Below are 20,614 nucleotides of genomic sequence, written 5' to 3'. Positions count from 1 at the left end.
TGAACACAACACCTCTGCCCTGCCTTCAGAGGTAATAAATTCTCTCCTTCTTTTGCTCTGTCTCAACCATCTCTTTCACTCTCGGCTCTCCCGGCCACCTCTTATCCTTCTTTCAGTCTCCCTCACCCAGATCCTAGTCACGTCACCACGTTCTAACTCTAGACTCAACAACTCACATCTTTAGTTTTTTCTTGTTTCTCTCAGTCTTCACTTCCACTTCAAACTTCCTATTGTAGACTGCATCTTCATCTCTGCTTTTGAATGCACCATCATTTATCCACTCCTCTCTTCTTTTTTGTCTGTTTGCATCCCCGCCCTCTCTCTCTCTCTCTCTCTCTCTCTCTCTCTCTCTCTCTGTCTCATGTCTCTATGTCAGTTACATTGGATTACATGTCTTTGTCTTTGGCTTTAATCTCATATGCCTCCTGTCTTGCTTGTGTCTTTCAATTCAATTCAAATATATGCATGTTTCACTGATATGAAAAGAAGGTCCATGTTGCCAAAGAAACGTAATAACTTTAACCAGCATAACATAATATAGAACATAATGGTATATAAACAGCAGTTAAGTGAAAAGTAATAATAACTGCTGGAAAAAAACAGCTGACAAAATATTTATACTGCATAGGAGTTATTTTCTGATTTGTTCTCACCTTTTCAAATGGTTACTGGTTAAATCTGTGCTGAGCCTGTGAGGCATTGCTTCTGTCTGTTGCTCAGTCTGCCTGACCTTCTCTCATCCTCTCTCATTCCTTTTCCCTTCTTTTTCCTCCTTTGTCTATTCATCCTGGCTGGTCTCCCACATTTTGCCTGAACAAACAGCCGAGCCAAAAACACCTTCCGCTGCATATACATCTCTCCCTGTGGTTATCTTTTCATCCCTCATTCCCTCCATCTCCCCCATTCTCCTCCTCCTCATCCTGATGGACTTTATCTTCCTACTTTGTGGCAGTGCTGTTAGCTGTCCATATGATTGTGCTGTATCTATTCAGTATTATCTCCACTGTTTCACTTAAGCATCAGTATGATCATTATTTAGATTTAGAAGTCCTTGACACCCCGCGGTGTCTTTTTCTTTTATTCTGCCAAAAAATATGCATGGCTTCCATCTACCACTGTCCTGTCCTCTCCCACTTGGACTGTCTGTCTGTTTGTTGATATGCATGGTTGACTAGAACATAGAGACGGGTCCACTGCTCCACCACTGCTGTCCAAATTAAAATCCTTATAATTGTATGTGTGAATTGATCTGTACATAAATGTGTGTATGTCCACCTAAGCACCTGTTATAACATATGCAAAAACAAACAGTGAGAGAGAAGATGTGTGAATGTGTAGTGTTGTTTTCGTCAACAAAAATTATGACTAAATATCGTCGTCAACGAACCTTTATCACATGACGAAAACGAGACGAGACGCAACGTAAATGCTGGTCATGTGACGATTACTATAATTAAATGTATAATGCAATATTGTTGACGAATAAAAACGAGACTAAATGTGGTTTACAAAATAAAAACTATGTTAAAATCTCTCTTCACTTTCGTTGACCAAAACGAGACAAGACGAAATGTTATATCGTTATTTCGTCTTGTTTAGTCGCGTTATTATTATTATTTTGCAGTATTTCTGTTCCCTGTGTCTCATTTCAGGGGCTGCATCAGGTCGCACTCGGGTTGCACTGCGCAGACGCAGGCGACTAGCCTAGAAATCTAGACGCACCCTAGTGGCAGCAAATTTATTTTGCAGCCAGGGGGGTCTAGGCACTCTCCGTTGGCTTGCGAGCTTGAAAAACCAAACTCTGGTCAGGCCAATCACATTGTGTATAGAGTCGGTAGGCGGGCTTATGGCTGCTGCTGCTGGGAACAGCGGTCTTCTGGAAGACTTGGAGTTAAGCTTTTCTTTGAGAAAAGAACGGCACTGAAATCATTCTTAAAAAAGGAAGATGTGTTCGGAGTTTTGCCGACCGGATACGGCAAAAGTTTAATCTATCAACTAGCTTCGCTACCTTCTTCGTTGCTCTGCCTGGTTGTAGCGCTATCCTATTGCGTGCAGAGGGAATTTGAAAGACAACCGTTTATCCCGCCCTTTGGATTGAGCTCCGTCAATGGTGAGTTCCCAGACCCAACATCTTATTGTGGGTCTGGCTTGTCAGGCTAGCAGGCAACGTTACTTCGTCAAGCCTTGTCGCGGCATTATTTAATTTAGAAGATGCAGCGGTGAGTTAGAGCGTGAGACGAGCGTAAACGACAACAAACAAAATGAAGTCTGACACAGAGAAAGCTGGGACCGTGGCCGACCAGCCGGGGTTCATCTTTGGGAGAAAAAGAATAAATGACATTTGGAAAAACTTTCATTACATAGAAGTGGAAAAGAAAACGGAATGTGTTGTGGAAAAAGATGGGGAGAAATGCAGCCACAAAATCACAGGAAAAAACACCACGAACCTTAAGAGACATCTCAAGCCATTCCATAATGAAATTGAGGTAAGTCAAGACATTAACGTGACGTTACTTTCTATTTTAGAGAGCTAATGCCAACTCATGAGGCTGTGGTTATTGTGTCTCATTTTAACGTTAGCTTTAGACATTAGCCACTGGGGCTGAAAATGACTGAGACATACGTGTGTGTGTGTGTGTGTGTTTGGGTTCTTAGTTCCTACCTGACTGACTCCATGTGTACTAAGCATCCCTTGTTGGCTAACATTTTGGTTTTGTCTATACTACTAGGTACTTATACTATATTGACTGGATTAAATAAAATTGCATTACTAAAAAGAGACTAAAATACAATTTTCATCGACATAAAACTAGACTAAATGTCATCAATTTTCGTCGACTAAAACTAGACTAAAATGTCATCAGTTTTCATCGACTAAAACTAGACTACAATAATCATGGATAATTCGGACTAAAATAAGACTAAAATGCTCAGACTTTTAGTCGACTGAAACTTGACTAAACTAAAAAGAGTATGAACGTGACTAAAACTAATTAAAACTAAAATGACAGCTTGACACAAAGGCTAGACTAAAACTAAAATTAAAACAGGCCGCCAAAAAAAACACTATGAATGTGCCCTTGTGTGTGTTTTTCTGCTTAATGTATTTGCACATTAATGGGTGGGCACTCAACAAAGTGCACGTGCAAGTGTTTGTGTGTGTGTGTGTGTGTGTGTGTGTGTGTGAGTCTTCGTGCCTCTGGGGATTGGGTAGGTGTGGCTATTACTGCTAAGTCGTCATTAAGCCCTATCCAGCTGTGCATGCATGTGTATATGTGTGTAAGTTTAAGCTTTTGTAAATGAGTCTATGTGTGAGGGAGAGAGTGATAACCTCCGCATCACTCCTCCACCAAAACCCACCCTCCTTCCCCTCACAGCCCACACTCCGATCCCCAGCCCAAGTGGCCCCACCTGTCTCCCTCCTTATCTTCCTTCCTTCATCAAACATGCCCTGTCAGATAGCTAAAGTCACACACTCACACACACACACACACACACACACACACACACACACACACACACACACACACACACACACACACAAATTCATACAAGCACATGTTCTCTACTGTGTGACAGAGAAAAGAGATGGATAGGTTGTTCTTCACAATTTGTGCACAACATAGACAAGACTTTTATCAACAGTCCTACCAAACATATTGCAGTCACACCTCATAATTAAATTGAGTGGGACATGTACTGACACCAAAGACACTTAGAGTCAAAATAATAGAAAAAAACGTTGATTAGATTTGCAACAACAACAAATTAGACACAGTAGAAAAATAAATGAAATACTGTCTCTCTGCACAGTTCAGTCCAGGCTTTGGCTCTGTCAACCACTATACAGACAGGTTAACATTTAGAGCCAGACTGACCCCTAGTGGCAATACTGATAACAACAACAGAATTAAAAGGGTCTGTCACGCTAAATCCATCTCGATGCAGCTCTCATTGCCAGAGAAGACAATTGAGAAATTGTCAGAGGATCACTAGTTTGGCTCATTTAGATGCAGGGACATTTTCTGGCCAAAAAAAGAAATGTGGTCAGAGGTTGTTAAGAAAGACCACAAATAGTTTCTATCTTTACCACGGCTGTGTTAATGCTAATTTCTTTTATATCAGCCTTAATGTTGATCTCAAGAGCAGAGAGGGGAAGTGATAAGGTGACAAAGCTAGATCATACATTCATGATGGAAATGCCTTTGTATTGGTGATGATAAGGCACTTCTATCTGCAGGGCCCGGGGTCTTTTCTGTCTTTATTATGTCTGACTCTGGTTCTGACCACAATCCTTCTGACTGTCCATGTTAACTCCATTAGTCTCTGTTCCTACCTGTCTATCTGCTTTTCTGTCAGTTAACTCTGTCTCATTGCACTGCTCTGTCTGTCTGCTCATCACGCTGCCAGGATCTTTGGCTCCATGTGGGCAGCCAAGCAGAACTCACAGCCTCTAAGACCCCTGTGCTGCGACTCAGCAGAGGAGCTACTATATATATATATATATATATATATATATATATATATATATATATATATATATATATATATATATGCACAGCACAGAGGTGCAGGGTAAGTCAGCATGGGAAAGTAGATTCCTCACACTATAAGTTCAATCACAAACCTTTTATGATTAGTGATTCCATCTAAGGGGAATGTTCAGCAGGTCCTACACTTGGAAATTGATCCCAGGCTTCATGTAGCTCACAGGTGATAGGAATGTGATTGATGATGATGAGTATAATGGCAGTCAAACATCTGGTGCATTTAAATAAACAGTTGAGGTTGCACAAATATAACATAGACTGGTATTTTGTGTTATTGCACCAGGTATTTGAGCCAGGTGTATAACCAGATAAGAAAAACAGGCAGACAGATGGATAGGCACGCAGCCTGGCACAGTGAAGTCCGCCAGGAAAACTGAATCACAATCACCGTACAGCTTGCCAAAACAACTAGAAACAACACAGTGGTGGCAACGCTCCCAGGTCATTCTGACTCTTTCTTATTTAATCCTTTAGTTTGGTTTTATTGTTGAGAGAAACCTTAGATCCAGGACAAAGAGCTGGACTAAAATATCTGAAAAGGTAGGTCTTAGTACTTGCTCATGCAAGACAACTGCGACGCAAAAAACTACTGTGTGGTTTACTGGGAGTACTCCAAACCAGCAACATCAAACAAGCCAACAGCACAAGGATTAAACTTATCAGGAGACAGATGTTGACACCTGGAAGCAGTTGTATCATGGTTGGAAAGCCTGTTGATACAAAGTTAACTGACAGCAAGAATTCAAGTCACACTATGTGTTCATCACTGATATGAAAAACCTGTAAGTTGAATAATGCAAAAGAGCATAAACACCATGCTCCACTAAATGTACTGATTGGTTTTGAACATGTCTATTGCTCTAACCTGGTGGGATGATGACCCGTTGCCAAACTTGGAAAAAGACAGAGCTACGTGTGACTTCTTTAGTCCAGGCTTTCTTGCAACTAGGAAGTGTGAACCTTAGCGTACTAGAAGAAAAACTGCAATTACATAGACTTTTCCACTCTGGCTAGAAAACGTGTAAAGCAGTGATTTGCTCTATTGGATTGAGCAGAAATGGTGTAATGTCATCTGTCATTTTCCTCTGAGAAAATGAATAATGATATGCGACAGAGAGAGAAACCTCAGAGAGTGATAAACAGACTTGCTGAGAGATTCTATCATCAGCCCAAGACGGATCACTTTCCTACACATATCAGACAGTGAAAGATCCACTGTCACTCTGTTTGCAGCTGATGTGAAAGAATGAGCATGCAGACACAGCATAGATAAGCTAAAATGAAGGAAGGAGGCAGAAGCAGCGATACTCAGATTGATGTGTTGTGGGACTTGTTGGGCGATTTGATTGCTTTACAAGCAGATTGATACAACAACTTGTCAGTTAAAATGCTACAGTAAAAAGTCATACAATAAGTGTTGAATTTCTTGTTGCTAATGTGGCTGTGAAAGTGAAAGAACATATTCAAGGCACTGTACTATTGGTTTTATGCACTGCAGCCTTTAAGTGCAAAATGACTCCTCAGTTAAAATGTGCAATTGATCATTTTTAAAATGGATGACCCTGATAATTGAGTTACATGCAGCACTTTAGTGCATTCAGCGTACTGAGGGTTGCTATCACCCCATTTTCGGTTGGATGATTTTCAATTATCAAATACAACAATAGTTCACTTGATTTGTCTAACTTAGACTGCTGAAGCCAGAACAAGGACTCTGGATTTAGTTCCCCCTCTTTTACAGTGTAGTTGTGCTCAGAAGAGATTGCTTCATGCCCAGTAAGGAGAGGAGCATAATGTACATATCATATACTCATATACATATATAGGATAAATATGAACTTATCCTTAAAGGGTTCACTGTTAAGAGTCTGGTCAAGTGCTGAATGAAGTCTACATACTAGCCGAGCTGTGGTTACACACAGATGGCTGACTTTTGTCACTTGGTACAATGGGCTCCAACATGTCACTGTCAACCACCTTCTTGGTGTTAAATCTTGCTTTAGATCAGAGTTGGTTGATAAAATTCACTGACTGTAGACTGGCACTTTATTCAACAATAAGAAAGTTCCCGTGTCTTAGTGAAACTTACCAAATAGTTGGACTGGCATCAAAAACGTTTGAGACACTGTCCAAAAGCTCCTCACTCTCTCATCCATATGGATATAACATTTAATGGTTTAAAAAAAAAAAATCAATAGGCCGTGATGTTTTGCCTCATTAACTGCATGCTATATTAATATTTCTTTTTTTTTTTTTTTTTAATAAAAGGCTTGGCATTTAAATTATACCAATATTGATCTACATAATCCGTCATTGACACCTCTCACTAACACTTGCCGTCTAATTTTACTTCCATTTGAACTTTAGTCAGAAATGGTTCTGTTTATGTGAGAGTTACAGCAGATCTCTCTTCTACGCTACAGTAAACACAACATGGTGCCGGGATAAAAGGCCAATTTCCAGATACTTTGGACATGAATTATTATTTTTTGATAAGACTAAATTAAGTTCACAATATAATGATGTAGCCACAAGCCATACAAATGTCTCCAATGTATGAAGTACACAAGTACATACGTTGAGTTAGAAAATCAGGTCACCTGTTCCTATTTTTCTGATATAAAACAACCACAGTAGGGCGATCATGTAGCATGCATAACTCACGTAGTAAAGGCAGGGTTGTACTTGGCTCCCAGGTAGTACGAGTACAGGTTGAACATGCCAATCATGAAGGCCACAAACACCATGATAAAGATGACCATGAACTTGAAGATATCTTTGACTGTGCGCCCCAGTGAGATCTGCAGTGGGCCGAAGCTCTCGTTGGCTGGCAGGATGTAGGCGATGCGTGAGAAGCTCAGCACCACAGCGATGGAGTACAGGCCTTCTGAGATGATCTGGGGGTCTGAGGGGCGCCATTTGTTCCTGGCTGGAGGAGAAGAAAGAAAAAGAGAAGCGGCTGAGTAAGCTGTTAATGTATCATCTGAATGAGCTGCAGCAGAAACCAGAGGTTGATGTGCAACTGTCTAATTTCGAGGGAACTGGTTATTTTCCAATTTGGACAATAAAATAGATCCCCAGATCAGATTTTACCCAGCTAAAATGTTCACACTGAATAAAACCGGATGCATCAGGTACGCTCCAACATTAATGTTGAACTACATTTATAAACAACCATAATCATCGACAGGTGCATTTGTGGTTTTAGAATTTTTATATTTTTTCTGATATAAGACCTGATCTGAAGATGGTTTACTATCACACTATTTCTTACTGTGCCATAAAATGCTATTGTAAAAATCCTGTATTCCTCTGGCTTGAGGAACTTAGCCGTCAGCTGCACAAAACTGTTTTCTCACTTTTTTCCTGGGTATGTACAGAACAGGCTTTTGGTAAGAGTGGGATCTAAATGTTTGCGAGAGATCCCTAAAATGTATAATCTTGGCTCTCAAACATGTGTTTTGATGGAGGAGGAGGTACAGTAAGAAGACAGATCCAGTAAGGATGTAAGGGGATGAGGGAGGAGGAAAGTAGCGTTTAGATTCTCTGTCCGAGCCCAAACTGAACCAGACCCACGGGCCGGGTCAGGCCGACATTTTCCCGCCACTTTCCCGCCACTATCCTCGATCCTTGATCAAGCATTTGTGTTTTTTTAATCATTACTTTATTAGCCTAATTGGGTGGGGAGAAAGCTATGCCATAATCATGTGCAGCGTATCCTCCACTCACACGCATCACACCGGGCCTGCTGTGCTGTATGGTGTAGCTTAAGTGCAACATGGAGCTTGAAGATGTAAAGAAAAAAATAAAAACAGGAGAATTAGCCTACCTTTGAGCAAGTTTGGAGGAAAGTCGGAGGTATGGAACCATTTTAAACAAGTCGTGGGCAGTGACAACATATGTGTTGGCTTTGTCGAGTGCATTAAGTGCGCTACGCTACTCGCCTATGACAGCAAAAAAACGTGGACGATGAACGGACACAAGAAGCAGGCTTGCCATGGCAGAAAAGATGATAGTCATCCTTCAATGTCCCCTTTTGTTACTTCTCCAAGCATACCCCTTCTAAATAGATTTCTGCAGTTCAAATAACTCAGAATTGTAGTTGAGAACGTCACTTATAACGGCCCACGTATTAAAAAAAATGTTGGGTCTAAATCGGGCTCGGGCTCATAATTACAGTTAATGTGTCACAACGTGCACGGGCTCGGGTAGGGTCGGGCTTGATTTTTTGGGCCCGATCTAAGCTTTAGAGGAAAGGCAGTGAGTATGAGACGGTGGAAAGCAAAGAGAAGGGATAAAGGGATAGTGTGTCCAAGGAGAAGTAAGGACAGAGAGAAAGAGAGAGAGAGAGAGAGGCAGCAGGGAGGGGCAGCAAAAGAGGCACAGTCAGACATGTAGACGGAGAGGATAATTGAGCTAGATGGAAAAATGAGATACAGAAGAGATGAATTAATTAAAGACCACAAACAGAGAAAAAAAAATACTATATTACACTAATTTGCTGTTAAACTGAGACTGTCTAGGAAAATGAGTAAATATATTATACACAGTGTGTGCACTTTTCAGTAAATACATTTTCATCTATTTACTGATGTGTCATGACACAGTCAGACCCCCTGATGGCAGCACTGATGAAGGTTCCCTTAGTAGGCCACTAAGAAGTGTACAGTCCAGCAGCCAGCAGTAGGTTTTAATATGTTGAAGAGGAGTTTGGGTTCTGAAAGTGGACTAAAAGTTTATATTTTCTGTGATCTTGAAGTTTTCCCGATTTAATATTCTAAAATGTGTGGACACATAGACCATTTCCAAGAAAGGCAGAGAGTAGGGAAGGGAAGGTATGTATTAATAATTGTCTGAGGTGGTTTTCTTTTATCATTCTGAGCTTAATATATATTGTGATTTTTAATTTTTTTAATTTACAAAATAACCGTATTTCTAATCTGTGGAGTTTACGCCTGCCTGTGTATATATATCTGCTCTTACTTGTTATTATGAGTACATTAAATTCACTAATTGAATGTGGTGTGCTGCCATAAAGCCAAGGATCAAACAGGAGAATGTATTCTTCTATCTTGAGGTAAGTATGCAACAATGACATGTTTATCTAAATGACAAATATGCTCTCATCTTGTAGTGTCACAGCTCAGGTTTTTAGTTGTATTCATGACATCATCTGATAAACCTTATCAGGGACTAATGTAGCACAACAATGATTCAAGCATGAAAGCATTTACAGTTCATCATGTGGTGTCAAATTGTATAGTAGATACAAAGTTAAGTGGTTTCACATTTTGTGGAGCAGAAACAATTTAATTTTTCAGATTAAACATACACAAAACAAACAACACAGAATTATCTAGTTATCATGAATAGTGACAATCACAATAGCTAAGAAAAGAGCGCCATATACTGGAACTCTGACCCCAAGTAATCTCTGTAAACACCACAGAGAAATCTCCCTACCTCTTCAAAACCGTTCATCATATTTTTTTGGAGAAAATACTTACCGTAAGTGAAGTAGGCGACTTCGTCAGGTAGCGAAGCGTTGCTGAGGTCTTCGTCTGGTACGTGCATGTCCACATACTGCTGGGCTTTGGACGCCTTGAGGAACGCCATGAAGCGTGCCGTGTAGGACGCCACAAAGATGGACAACATGCCAAAGTCCAGAACATTCCACAGGTGCATCATGTACTCTCTGGGCCCGTCGCTCCAGATCTCCTTACATTCCAACCAAATCATACCTGAGGATGGAGGACACACAAATAAACACATGAATACATTGTGGAAAGATGGGAAATATATATACACACACACACACACACACACACACACACACACACACACACACACACACACACACACACACACACACACACACACACACACACACACACACATGCATACACCAGTGGTGGAATGTAACAAAGTACAAATACTTCGTTACTGTACTTAAGTACATTTTTCACGTATCTGTACTTTACTTAAGTAGAATCAATAGTGCATACTTTTGACTTTTACTTCGTTACATTTTGCAGCAATTATCTATACTGTCTACTCCACTACATTTCTACAATGTTCCGTTACATTTTCGTTACATTTTCTGATCAGTTTTTCCCCCTGCCAAAACGTCTTCCTGACCGTCACACGTTTGCAGTCTGCAGAGAAGCCTTCAGCAGCGGCTCATGCACCGCCAAGACCCGCCCTTCAATAGCATTTATTGGCCACTTAATTAAAATGCCACAGCCCATAGGCCTACTGTTTTTTTTTAAATTATTAGAATATAGACATTAAGAGAATACATTGTTATGCAAGTACTTTTACTTTTAATACTGAAAGTACATCAATCAACATAAAATCAGGTACTTTTTACTTTTACTTAAATAGGGTTGCCATTGTGGTACTTCTACTTGTACTAAAGTAAATATGTCTCTGGTTATTTGTACTTTTACTTAAGTACTGAGATTCAGTCCTTCCTCCACCACTGACGCACACACACACACACACACACACACACACACACACACACACACACACACACACACACACACACACAACCACTCTGTCATTTATGAAGGTAAATATGGTGCAAAAAGGGAGAGCTTGTAGAATACAATGTGAGAACTTGCAGAACAAAAAATCTGAACTTGTATGTTAAAATTTGCACTTGTAAAAATTTAATTTGCACTTGTAAAAATATAATTTGCACTTGTAAAAAATATTCACACACATGTGATCTGAATTTGAAGTCATACAAAGAAAAAAAACATGAGAGCTTGTAAAAAAAATCTGAACTTGTAAGTTGAAATTTGCACTTGTAGAAAATGTTCACACACCTGTATTCTGAATGTGAAGTTACAGAAAAAATATTCACAAATGTGTAGATTGATATTTACATGAACACAATGACAGCTGCAAACTTATAATGCAACATTTACTCGTATACTTTTTTTTTTACTCTGGTTCATTTACCATCACAACCACAACTCAGTGATTACAACCTCTCGAATCTGTCACTGCAACTTCACATATGTGCTCTCTCGCATCACAAAGTGGCCAATCTGCGCGCCTCGACTTTCACAACACGCTTGACGATACATTTGGTGCAAAACTAATTTGTACCTGTGGACTTAGGCTGTGGAGCTCTGAGCTAACAGAACGGGAAAAGCCTTCTTATATACAGTCTATGGGAAAAGCAGGGTTTCTATCGCCAGATGAGGGACAACTCTGTCCGGCTTATTTATGTAGCATGGAAACTTGCATGAACATTTTCTACAAGTGCAAATTTCAACTTACAAGTTCAGATTTTTTTTACAAGCTCTCATGTTTTTTTTCTTTGTATGACTTCAAATTCAGATCACATGTGTGTGAATATTTTTTACAAGTGCAAATTAAATTTTTACAAGTGCAAATTTTAACATACAAGTTCAGATTTTTTGTTCTGCAAGTTCTCACATTGTATTCTACAAGCTCTCCCTTTTTGCACCATATTTACCTTCATAGTCATTCACTATTTGGAGCCAAAACAAGGAGAAAATTGCTTACTGAAAAAGGCCCCTGATCAGTAGTGTCTCTGTAACAATTACTGGGCCTTCAAAGCATGCTGCTGGAATTATAATTACCCTGCTCTACCACTCACGGCACACACACAGAGCCGCACAGACCCACACACACACACCACAAGCACCATTACACGTAAACAAATAAAAACAGAACCATATGTGCACCAACATACCACTCACATAATGTTATTATATGTGTGTGTGTGTGCGTAGATGAAAGGAAGAACAACAGCAGATGGGAAGCAGCTGAGGTCTGACAGATATTGCCATGGGCTTTTTGTCTGTTGAGTTTGTCTTTGTCTTTCTGTCACCCCCGTTCTATCTGTTTCTTCATGCCTGTCTTTTATCTGCCATACACTCCACCCCTCTTTACTTTCATCTGTCTACCAACAACTCCCATCGTTCCTCCATTTTTCTTTCTCTCTAACACTCGCTCTAATATTTTCTCAGCACCACCTCTCAGGTCAACCTCCAAATGTCTCTGCAGCTTATCATTAGGACTCAACAGGTCTGGCCTGTGCTGCATCCAGCCAGGGAACTTCCATTTGATCTTTGGAAAATAAAAGAGAAAGAATTGTTGTGTTGCCATAACCTTGGCTTTCATCCACTTGGTTGGTGTGGTGCTGCATTAATCTTTGATTCTGCCTTATGTCAAAGTTGGGATAATGGTGCACAGTTCACTGATTTATGGGGGAGGAGTTGTGTTGTAACTTCACAACTTTTGATTTGCATCAAAAACTTTTAAAACCTTGGTAAAAACATCAGCATTAACTTGTCTAGCTTGCATGTTGATAAGGATTTTTTATTTTTTATTTTATTGATTAAAAACAAAATGTATAAAGAAATTCTGGCAGGAAAGTTTTTGCCTTGACTCTTTCATATGCTGCATCAAGGTTATTTCTTATCATGCTGGAGAATCTGCCTCGACAGTGACTATCTCACATCTATTTGCATTTTAATTGACTGCAACTGCAGAATTTTAAACACTGACCCGGTGTGTGTGTGTGTGTGTGTGTGTGTGTGTGTGTGTGTGTGTGTGTGTATATGCGTGTGTGTGCACCAAGTGTGTGATGAGAAAACTCACCCAACACCCACTTCATGATCAACATCTCAGTCCAGGAAAACTGGGTGGTCTTGACCCTGAACACCTGTCGTGGGTGATCTGTGATGGTCTCATTGGGCAGGTTCTTGACACCCTCAAAGCGGTCGGAGGCGTTGATAACCAGCAGACCCAAGAAGATGGTGAAGGAGACAGCGTGGGCCACAAACTTCATGAAGGGACTTCGCAGGATCTGACCAAGCTGGAAGTGAGAATATTGAGGATATAATTAGATATTTTGTTTGTTTGTTACGGCCCTCGCCGTATTCTGTATTGCACCTTCCATATATAGTTGTGTGTGCCTAAATAATGTGAGAGTGAGAGCTCACTTCCTTTTTAAGATCTTTGTTCCAACAGACACACCTGTTGCAGATTGTGTATCTGTGGTTTCTAAATACTAACTAAGGGCCAACTAGTTAATGGAGGTTAAAGAGAGATTAGTAATGTTTGTTTAAACATGCATTTACAGATTTGTGCACATATTGGGGCAGCGCAACAAGCTGTAAACACAATACAGGCAGGCAGTATACAGTACTGCCTGCCTGCCTGCCTGTCTGTCTGTCTTTTGGACAGACAGTGTATGAACACATTGTGTGAATCATTGAGCTTTAACAAATGTGTTGAATGTATTTCCTTTCACATAAATCATTTGCAAAGCTGATTCATTTTGAATCCTGCATCATTTACATCCATGTTTTCCTGGCTAGCAGTCTTCTTCCTCCCTGCCATTGTGTACTCATGCTGTGTTTCTTGGTGCATTAACACCATGTAAATCAGTGAAATAATGTAAAACCATTGGCAGGAATGTGTGGCGAGAGACTTATAAAAAAACCTCTCCTCATAGAGCTACTAATGGTTAAACACACAGGGTATCTTTAAGGTAATGCCAAAGCCCTTTGATGTCACTGCAAATTACACTAGAACAGAATGACACAACGCCTTAACATTTTTACTAGTCATATTTGTGTTGGTAATTGGGTTCATTTGTGTTTGTCAATAAAACAACGTTCACAATTTGTTTTTGTGTCAGGGAATGATACATGTTTGAGCTGTATTTTCTTTGAGCAGTTAAAAAAGTGACTATACACAAGTGTAAAATTGCAGCCAAACTAAACATCTGTTTTTATTTACTGAGATACATTAGTGTTCATGCTTTTTCCAGAGTTCCTGAGATTGTGTCCCCTTAGGGATCAAAATCTGAAAAGCATCACTACACAACCATCTTAGCATGCAAACAGCAACTGTTATAATTCATGAATGTGGAACACAATGTCAGCATAACTACTGCCGATGCCAAACAATCAGCAGTTTATCAAAATTCACCATACCGGGAGAATGTAATGTAAGTTGATGCTGCACAAGGAGCGTTAAACATGCCACCACACTGAGGGACCTTTTTATTATTGCACAAGACACACACACACACACACACACACACACACACACACACACACACACACCTCATACAGACATTTGAGATGCCAACATTTGCCAATCTCTACACCTGCTGTGTTCAATATTAACTACCCACAGGCTATCTCAATGCTCTGCATGCATAGTGTCACATTAGATTCAATAGCTGTCCCCATGCCACATACACAATACTAAACCACGTGGGAAGAGGTTGTCTGGTGAATCTTAACCCGGCAAAACCTCCTCTAAACCTCTTCCTGCCATTGGGATGGCTCTGCCTCTGTGCTGATAAGGCTGATCCATTTCACCCCTCAGCTTAAAGGGTAACTACCGTTTTTTGAACCTGGGCCCCATTTCCCCATGCATTTGTGTCTAATAGACTGATGTGACCAAAAATCTTTTAATTTGGTCCAGTATTGAGCGAGATCGCAATGACGGGCCGGCGCAAATCGAGCTGCAATGTAACCTAATAGGGCAATTGTAGAGCCTTGATTTTGTCCAATAAAAGTGATTTTTTTTTTGCTACTGACAGGCTCAGATTGTTACTCGCAATCTCAGGATGTGATTCTTTTGTCTGAAGACAGCGGTGTGGATAGTGAAACGCGAGACGAGAAAAAGGCATTCAGGTAGTCTGTTGTTATGGAGTAGGCTACAGAAATGATAGGAATGATAAGAACTCACATGGTCCCTCTACTAGTAAAGAAAGCCCAACAGAGGATTTTGTTTTTAGTTAGGAAACTCAAACAAGCTGAACTTCATTCTCAGCTGCTAGATTAACTTTTATCGAAGCCTGATAGAAAGCATCCTCTGTCAGTGTATCACAGTGTTGTATGCCAGCTGCACAGCAGGTGTAAACAGCACAGAGGATTGTGGGAGCTGTGCTCCTGGACCTGGATGCTGTTTATGATGGCCGCTTACAGAGGAGCGCTAGTAGCTACAGCATGGACTCAACACACCCAGGACACTGTCTGTTTGTCCCTTTGCCATCTGGGAATAAATACAGAACCATCAAAACTGATCAATGATTTCCAGTCAATGCATCAATGATCAACGGCTTGTGACCCTGTGTGTATTGATAGGACTTTATTTTCTTGTAGTGAACTGGGTTTAAATCGACCAAGAGAGTAGAGAGGAAAGAACAAAGAAAGACTAAGAAAGGGCAGAGATCCAGGGCAGGAAATGGGCAATAAAATAATCAAAAACCAAAACAATGGGATCTTTTCTTTATGTCTTTCCTGCTTTTGTTTCCTTGTTTCCTTCACTTCTTTGTTTCCTTTCCATGTTTCCTTCTTTTTGTTTTCCTGTTTCCTACTTTTCTTTCTGGTTACCTTCCTTTTTTGTGTCCTCTTTTCTTTGTTTGTTTGTTTGTTTATTTCTGTTCTTTCCTTATTTCCCCTCCCTATTTAGTAAATTAAATGGATGACAGACTGGAGGACAGTAATCAAAGAAAAGGTTTTGCTAATATGGAAGTGTGGGAGCAACATGTGGCATTTACTGTATAATATATACTGTATATATATATATATATACATATATATATATATATATATATGTCAGCATATCATTGTCAAATTGATTGACAGCTTGGGTAATTACCATACATAAATAAATCTGGACTACATCCTCCATAATTTCTGTATTTTTAGAAATATGGATTCTGATGACCTTACCCTCACATATGCCCAACACTGAAATAATAAAAGTACAACAGTAGGGCTGATATGAAAACTATAATAATTAGTAAAGTACAGATTGTCAATTTCTCTGCAGTGGTCTCATTTCATAGCTTGATCATATACATGTAGTAGAGTAAAAAGTACAATATTTCTTTTTGAAAGGTAGTGAAGTAAAAGTATGAAGTAGCATAAACTGGAAATACAGTAAAGTACAAGTATCTCAAACTTGCACTACTTATTTCAGCAATAGTTCATCAATAATAACATGCTACAAGTTCCAGTGAAGCTGAATGCTGTGAGCTGTATAAATGAAATTAAATATTGAGACAGAGTTTTTCCTTTAACCCTTGTGTGGTGTTCATATTCTTGTTACGCAGCCAATGTTCCTGGGTCTGGTGGACCCACCACATTATTAGGCTTTTAACTTAATACAGACCGAACAATATATGTATAAATACTTAATAGATGTTTACTTTAGCTCAATTACCAATGATATATACATCATTTATGGTTCAAATTTGCATACATACATTACATATGATCATTTTCGTTTTTTTTTGTGAGAAAATAAGGAAATTCAATTATAAAAAAGGTAAAAAAATAGAAACAAGGTTTTTTGATCATTATTGGTGCTTATTTCTTAGAACTTAATCAGAACAGGTGAAAGTGCTTGAAATGTAACAATTTTGTAACTTTGTGTGGAAATAGCAGGTGCAGAAAGACAACATAGTTTCATAGCACCTACATTTAAATACACTCGGGTCCAGTAGACCCGAACACCTCATGTGTAATAGTGGTGTACTATGTGCAGTCATTGAAAATAAGTTAGTTTTTATGTTCTTCACAGAAAAATGAGCCAAGGCCAATGAGTTTGAGTTAGAATAAATAATAAATAGCATACTTTTTCTTTTAGTAAACATTGAAAATGGGTCCCACAGACCTGAACGCCACACAAGGGTTAATTAAGCATGAAGATCGTTCTCGGGGGAGGGGAGCTTGACAGCCGTTTTTTTACCAGTCGCTTGTTTTTACGCTTATTCTGTTTCATCTCTTTTCTGTCACTCAGGGAGGACTGAAACATTCCTGTGTGCATTTTTAAATATGTGTCCCATCCCTCTCTGCATGTTTTTCACATTTTCACCCTTTGCAATCAATAAGAAACATTCAATATCAATATGCATCTGTTTCCATCACCTCCAAAGCACGTAAAAGGAAGTTTTTCCTCGCCACTGTTGCACCAAATGCTTGCTTGTGGGAAATTTTTGGGTCTTTGTAAATTATAGAGTGTGGTCTAGACCTACTCTATCTGTAAAGTGTCTTGATATAACTCTTGTTATGATTTGATACTATAAATAAAATTGAATTGAATTGAATAGCTCGTATGTTTCTCTTCAAGGAGATTTCTAAAGCAGTTATATCCATGTTTTCTCTGTCTGCCTTCAATGCTTTACTACTTATTACTTACCTACTTATTATTTTCGAGCAAACAAAAATATTAATATCTGTTTCATCTTTCCCCACTGATAGAAAGTGTAATATGGTTTGGGGTTCTGATAACAGTGTGTTGTGGTGCTGTAAAAATGGAGAACATTATGAACTGTAAGAGATGAGCAATTGATGAGATAAGCAGAGCAAAATGACATGACTAGCACCAGAACACCCATCAACCAAAACACATAAAACCTTTCTCTCTGCAACCTGTGACTCTCTTGATTAACTTTTTATCTATTTCACTATAAATCCTTTTAATACATCTTTTTCTCTCTATTGAGCTGCCGTCACATTGTTAATAAGCATGCACAAACATTCATTTTGTCTCTCAAATATTAGTTTCATTTAATTGTTTTGTTTGTTTTTTATTATCCCACCCTCTGTAATTCTGCCTTTTCAACATCTCAAATGTTTAGTTTCTGTATTTAACTGGGTTTTTAAAATCATGTATGTGTTTATAATTATAATGATAATAATAATGATAATACACAGTTACAAAGTGCTCTGCATCCTATATTCATTTGTTATTTATCCACGCTGCTACCTTTTTTATGTTCTCTCTGCTGCGTCACAAAATGGCAGGCTGTCACACACAGGCTCATTGGTTAGTTAGTTGATTCCTAATCAAATGTATGTAATCATACTTGCATGCACACACAATTAACATACACAGGTGTTTTTGTGACACAGTGATCAGAAAAAAGCTAGTGTCTCATGATTGAATCCATATCTAGCTGGTGGGGGCACTCTCAGCGTTACTGCTCTCCATCCTCTCTCACAGTTGACAGCTGAAAAGGAACCACTCTAAGGTCTCCAACACTGTTTCTTTTTTTTTTTTCTTTTTCTTTTTATTGATATGTTGACAGGGCAACAGATGTTCCAGAACTTTACGACATTCCATTCACAAATATGTTCATTGTCCCCAATTTTCTTTTTATACAAAACACACCAGAGGCATCCTTTAGACTACAACATAGAGATCAATAATAGATATCTGGCTACTACTCAAATACTTCCCCTCTTTGATCAAATTAACTCAGGCTGCACCTGTCAGCCATTACATACAATTTCAAAATGAGACACAGCTGTAGACAACACAAAACGAACCTAACAATACAAGGAATATAAACCAATACAAATAAAATAAACAAACAACAAAAACAAAACAGATTGTGATGAAAATTAAACAATAAACATGCCTTGATAGAACCAGTTACCACGCCTACCAATCCATTATACCAATTGCCAGTTATAAAAATCAGACAGGCATTTCTTCTATTACATCTAAAAAGGAGCACCACACTCTTATTTCTTAAGAAAATATCTTCCCTACCCCTGACTCTATAAGTAACCCGTTCAAAATCCAACACTGTTTCTGAATCTACCTTAGCGCACTCTCTCTCTTACACACACACACACACACACACACACACACACACACACACACACACACACACACACACACACACACACACACACACACACACACACACACACACAGGCACACACACACACACACACACACACACACACACACACACACACACACACACACAGGCATGCACACACACACACACACACACACACACACACACACACACACACACACACACACACACACACACACACACACACACACACACCACTTGATGATTAGGTCAAGGATTATCCAGGTTAATGAGCAGATTTACGTAACCACTGGTTCCGCTCCTGTCTGTGTCACTTTACAGATTATAATTTGCTTGATGGAGTATTAACAATATGTGAAAGGGCGCTATAATCAAGTTATGATTATACAGTGCTCTTTACATCGGAGATCAGTAATGTTTTATGTAATTTTGGTCCAGAGTTAAATATCTTGACACCTAGTGAATGGATTGCCATTCATTTAGCCACATACTTTTGGTCCCCAGAGAAATAATCCCAATGTAATGTTTAGTGTTTCAAACATGTAAGCACACACATTCACAAGTAGCAGTAGTTTGGAGTCTTTTCATCATAAACCATTACAATTATGACTATTGTAACTGAGGTGAATCCAAGCTTACTAAAACTGTCCCATGAGAGAGTAAGCTACAAACTGCAAGCCAACTTTTACAGTAAATCGAGAGAGAGTGTCTTTGACTCAAAGATACAGTTGATTTTGAATGGAGTATCACTTAAGCATGAACTTGTTGTCACATTATGTTTACAGGCACTGTAACAGGACTGTGATAGACTGTTAGCATTTAACATTCAAATCAAAGCACAGCTCAGCCTACAGCTGAGATTGATGGAAGTTGAGCCATGTCTGTTTAATAGAACCTGAGATGTCCTGAAATGGCTTTTGTACAGAGGATAAACCCTGATTAAGTTAACAACTTGGCCTTGTCTCACCCTCAGGGCAAACGTAACATTTTTATGCTCTAATGATCAAAGCTTTTTCATCTATCCAACACTTTAGTTGTCAGTGTGTCTTTGAACAGGCGGACTATAGACTTTCAGTAATGTTGCCACAGCCATATTCTGTATACAGAGTGTTACGAAAAACAGGTGCTTGTAAAAGTTTCATAAATGGCAAAAATATACTTTTTGCGTGTCTGGGTTATAAGTGCTGCGCTGCTAAATGTAGGAATGTTTGAAACACACCCATGCTTTACAGATGGGGTCTTCAAAGTTTTTTAAGCCAAGGACCCCTTAACTGAAAGAAAGACGGACCAGAGACCCCATACTACATATATTGTTGTGTTGTTGCTGTGTATATAAATTGCATACTAAACTGGGCCTACAATAACCTGTGGGCAGCCTAAAGACTTTATACCTTTTTTGCATAGAATACTAAGTTAT

General features: G+C 39.2%; 1 protein-coding gene across 1 annotated transcript in view; it reads right to left on the bottom strand.

Moving 5' to 3' along the window:
• Positions 1–20,614, bottom strand: part of LOC116052435 (short transient receptor potential channel 7) — a 63,223-nt gene that overhangs the window by 18,246 nt on the left and 24,363 nt on the right. Inside the window, exons 5-7 of the mRNA XM_031303151.2 lie at positions 13,194–13,410; positions 10,058–10,291; positions 7,215–7,479 (exon numbers count right to left, since the gene is read on the bottom strand). Of these exons, the coding sequence (XP_031159011.1) occupies positions 7,215–7,479; positions 10,058–10,291; positions 13,194–13,410 (716 nt within the window). The remainder of the gene's footprint in view (positions 1–7,214; positions 7,480–10,057; positions 10,292–13,193; positions 13,411–20,614) is intronic.

Source organism: Sander lucioperca, chromosome 1, assembly GCF_008315115.2.
Source record: "Sander lucioperca isolate FBNREF2018 chromosome 1, SLUC_FBN_1.2, whole genome shotgun sequence".
In the NCBI taxonomy this organism is placed as follows: Eukaryota; Metazoa; Chordata; class Actinopteri; order Perciformes; family Percidae; genus Sander; species Sander lucioperca.
Note: the sequence above shows the minus strand (reverse complement) of the source record. Positions and strands in the feature narration are given on the sequence as shown.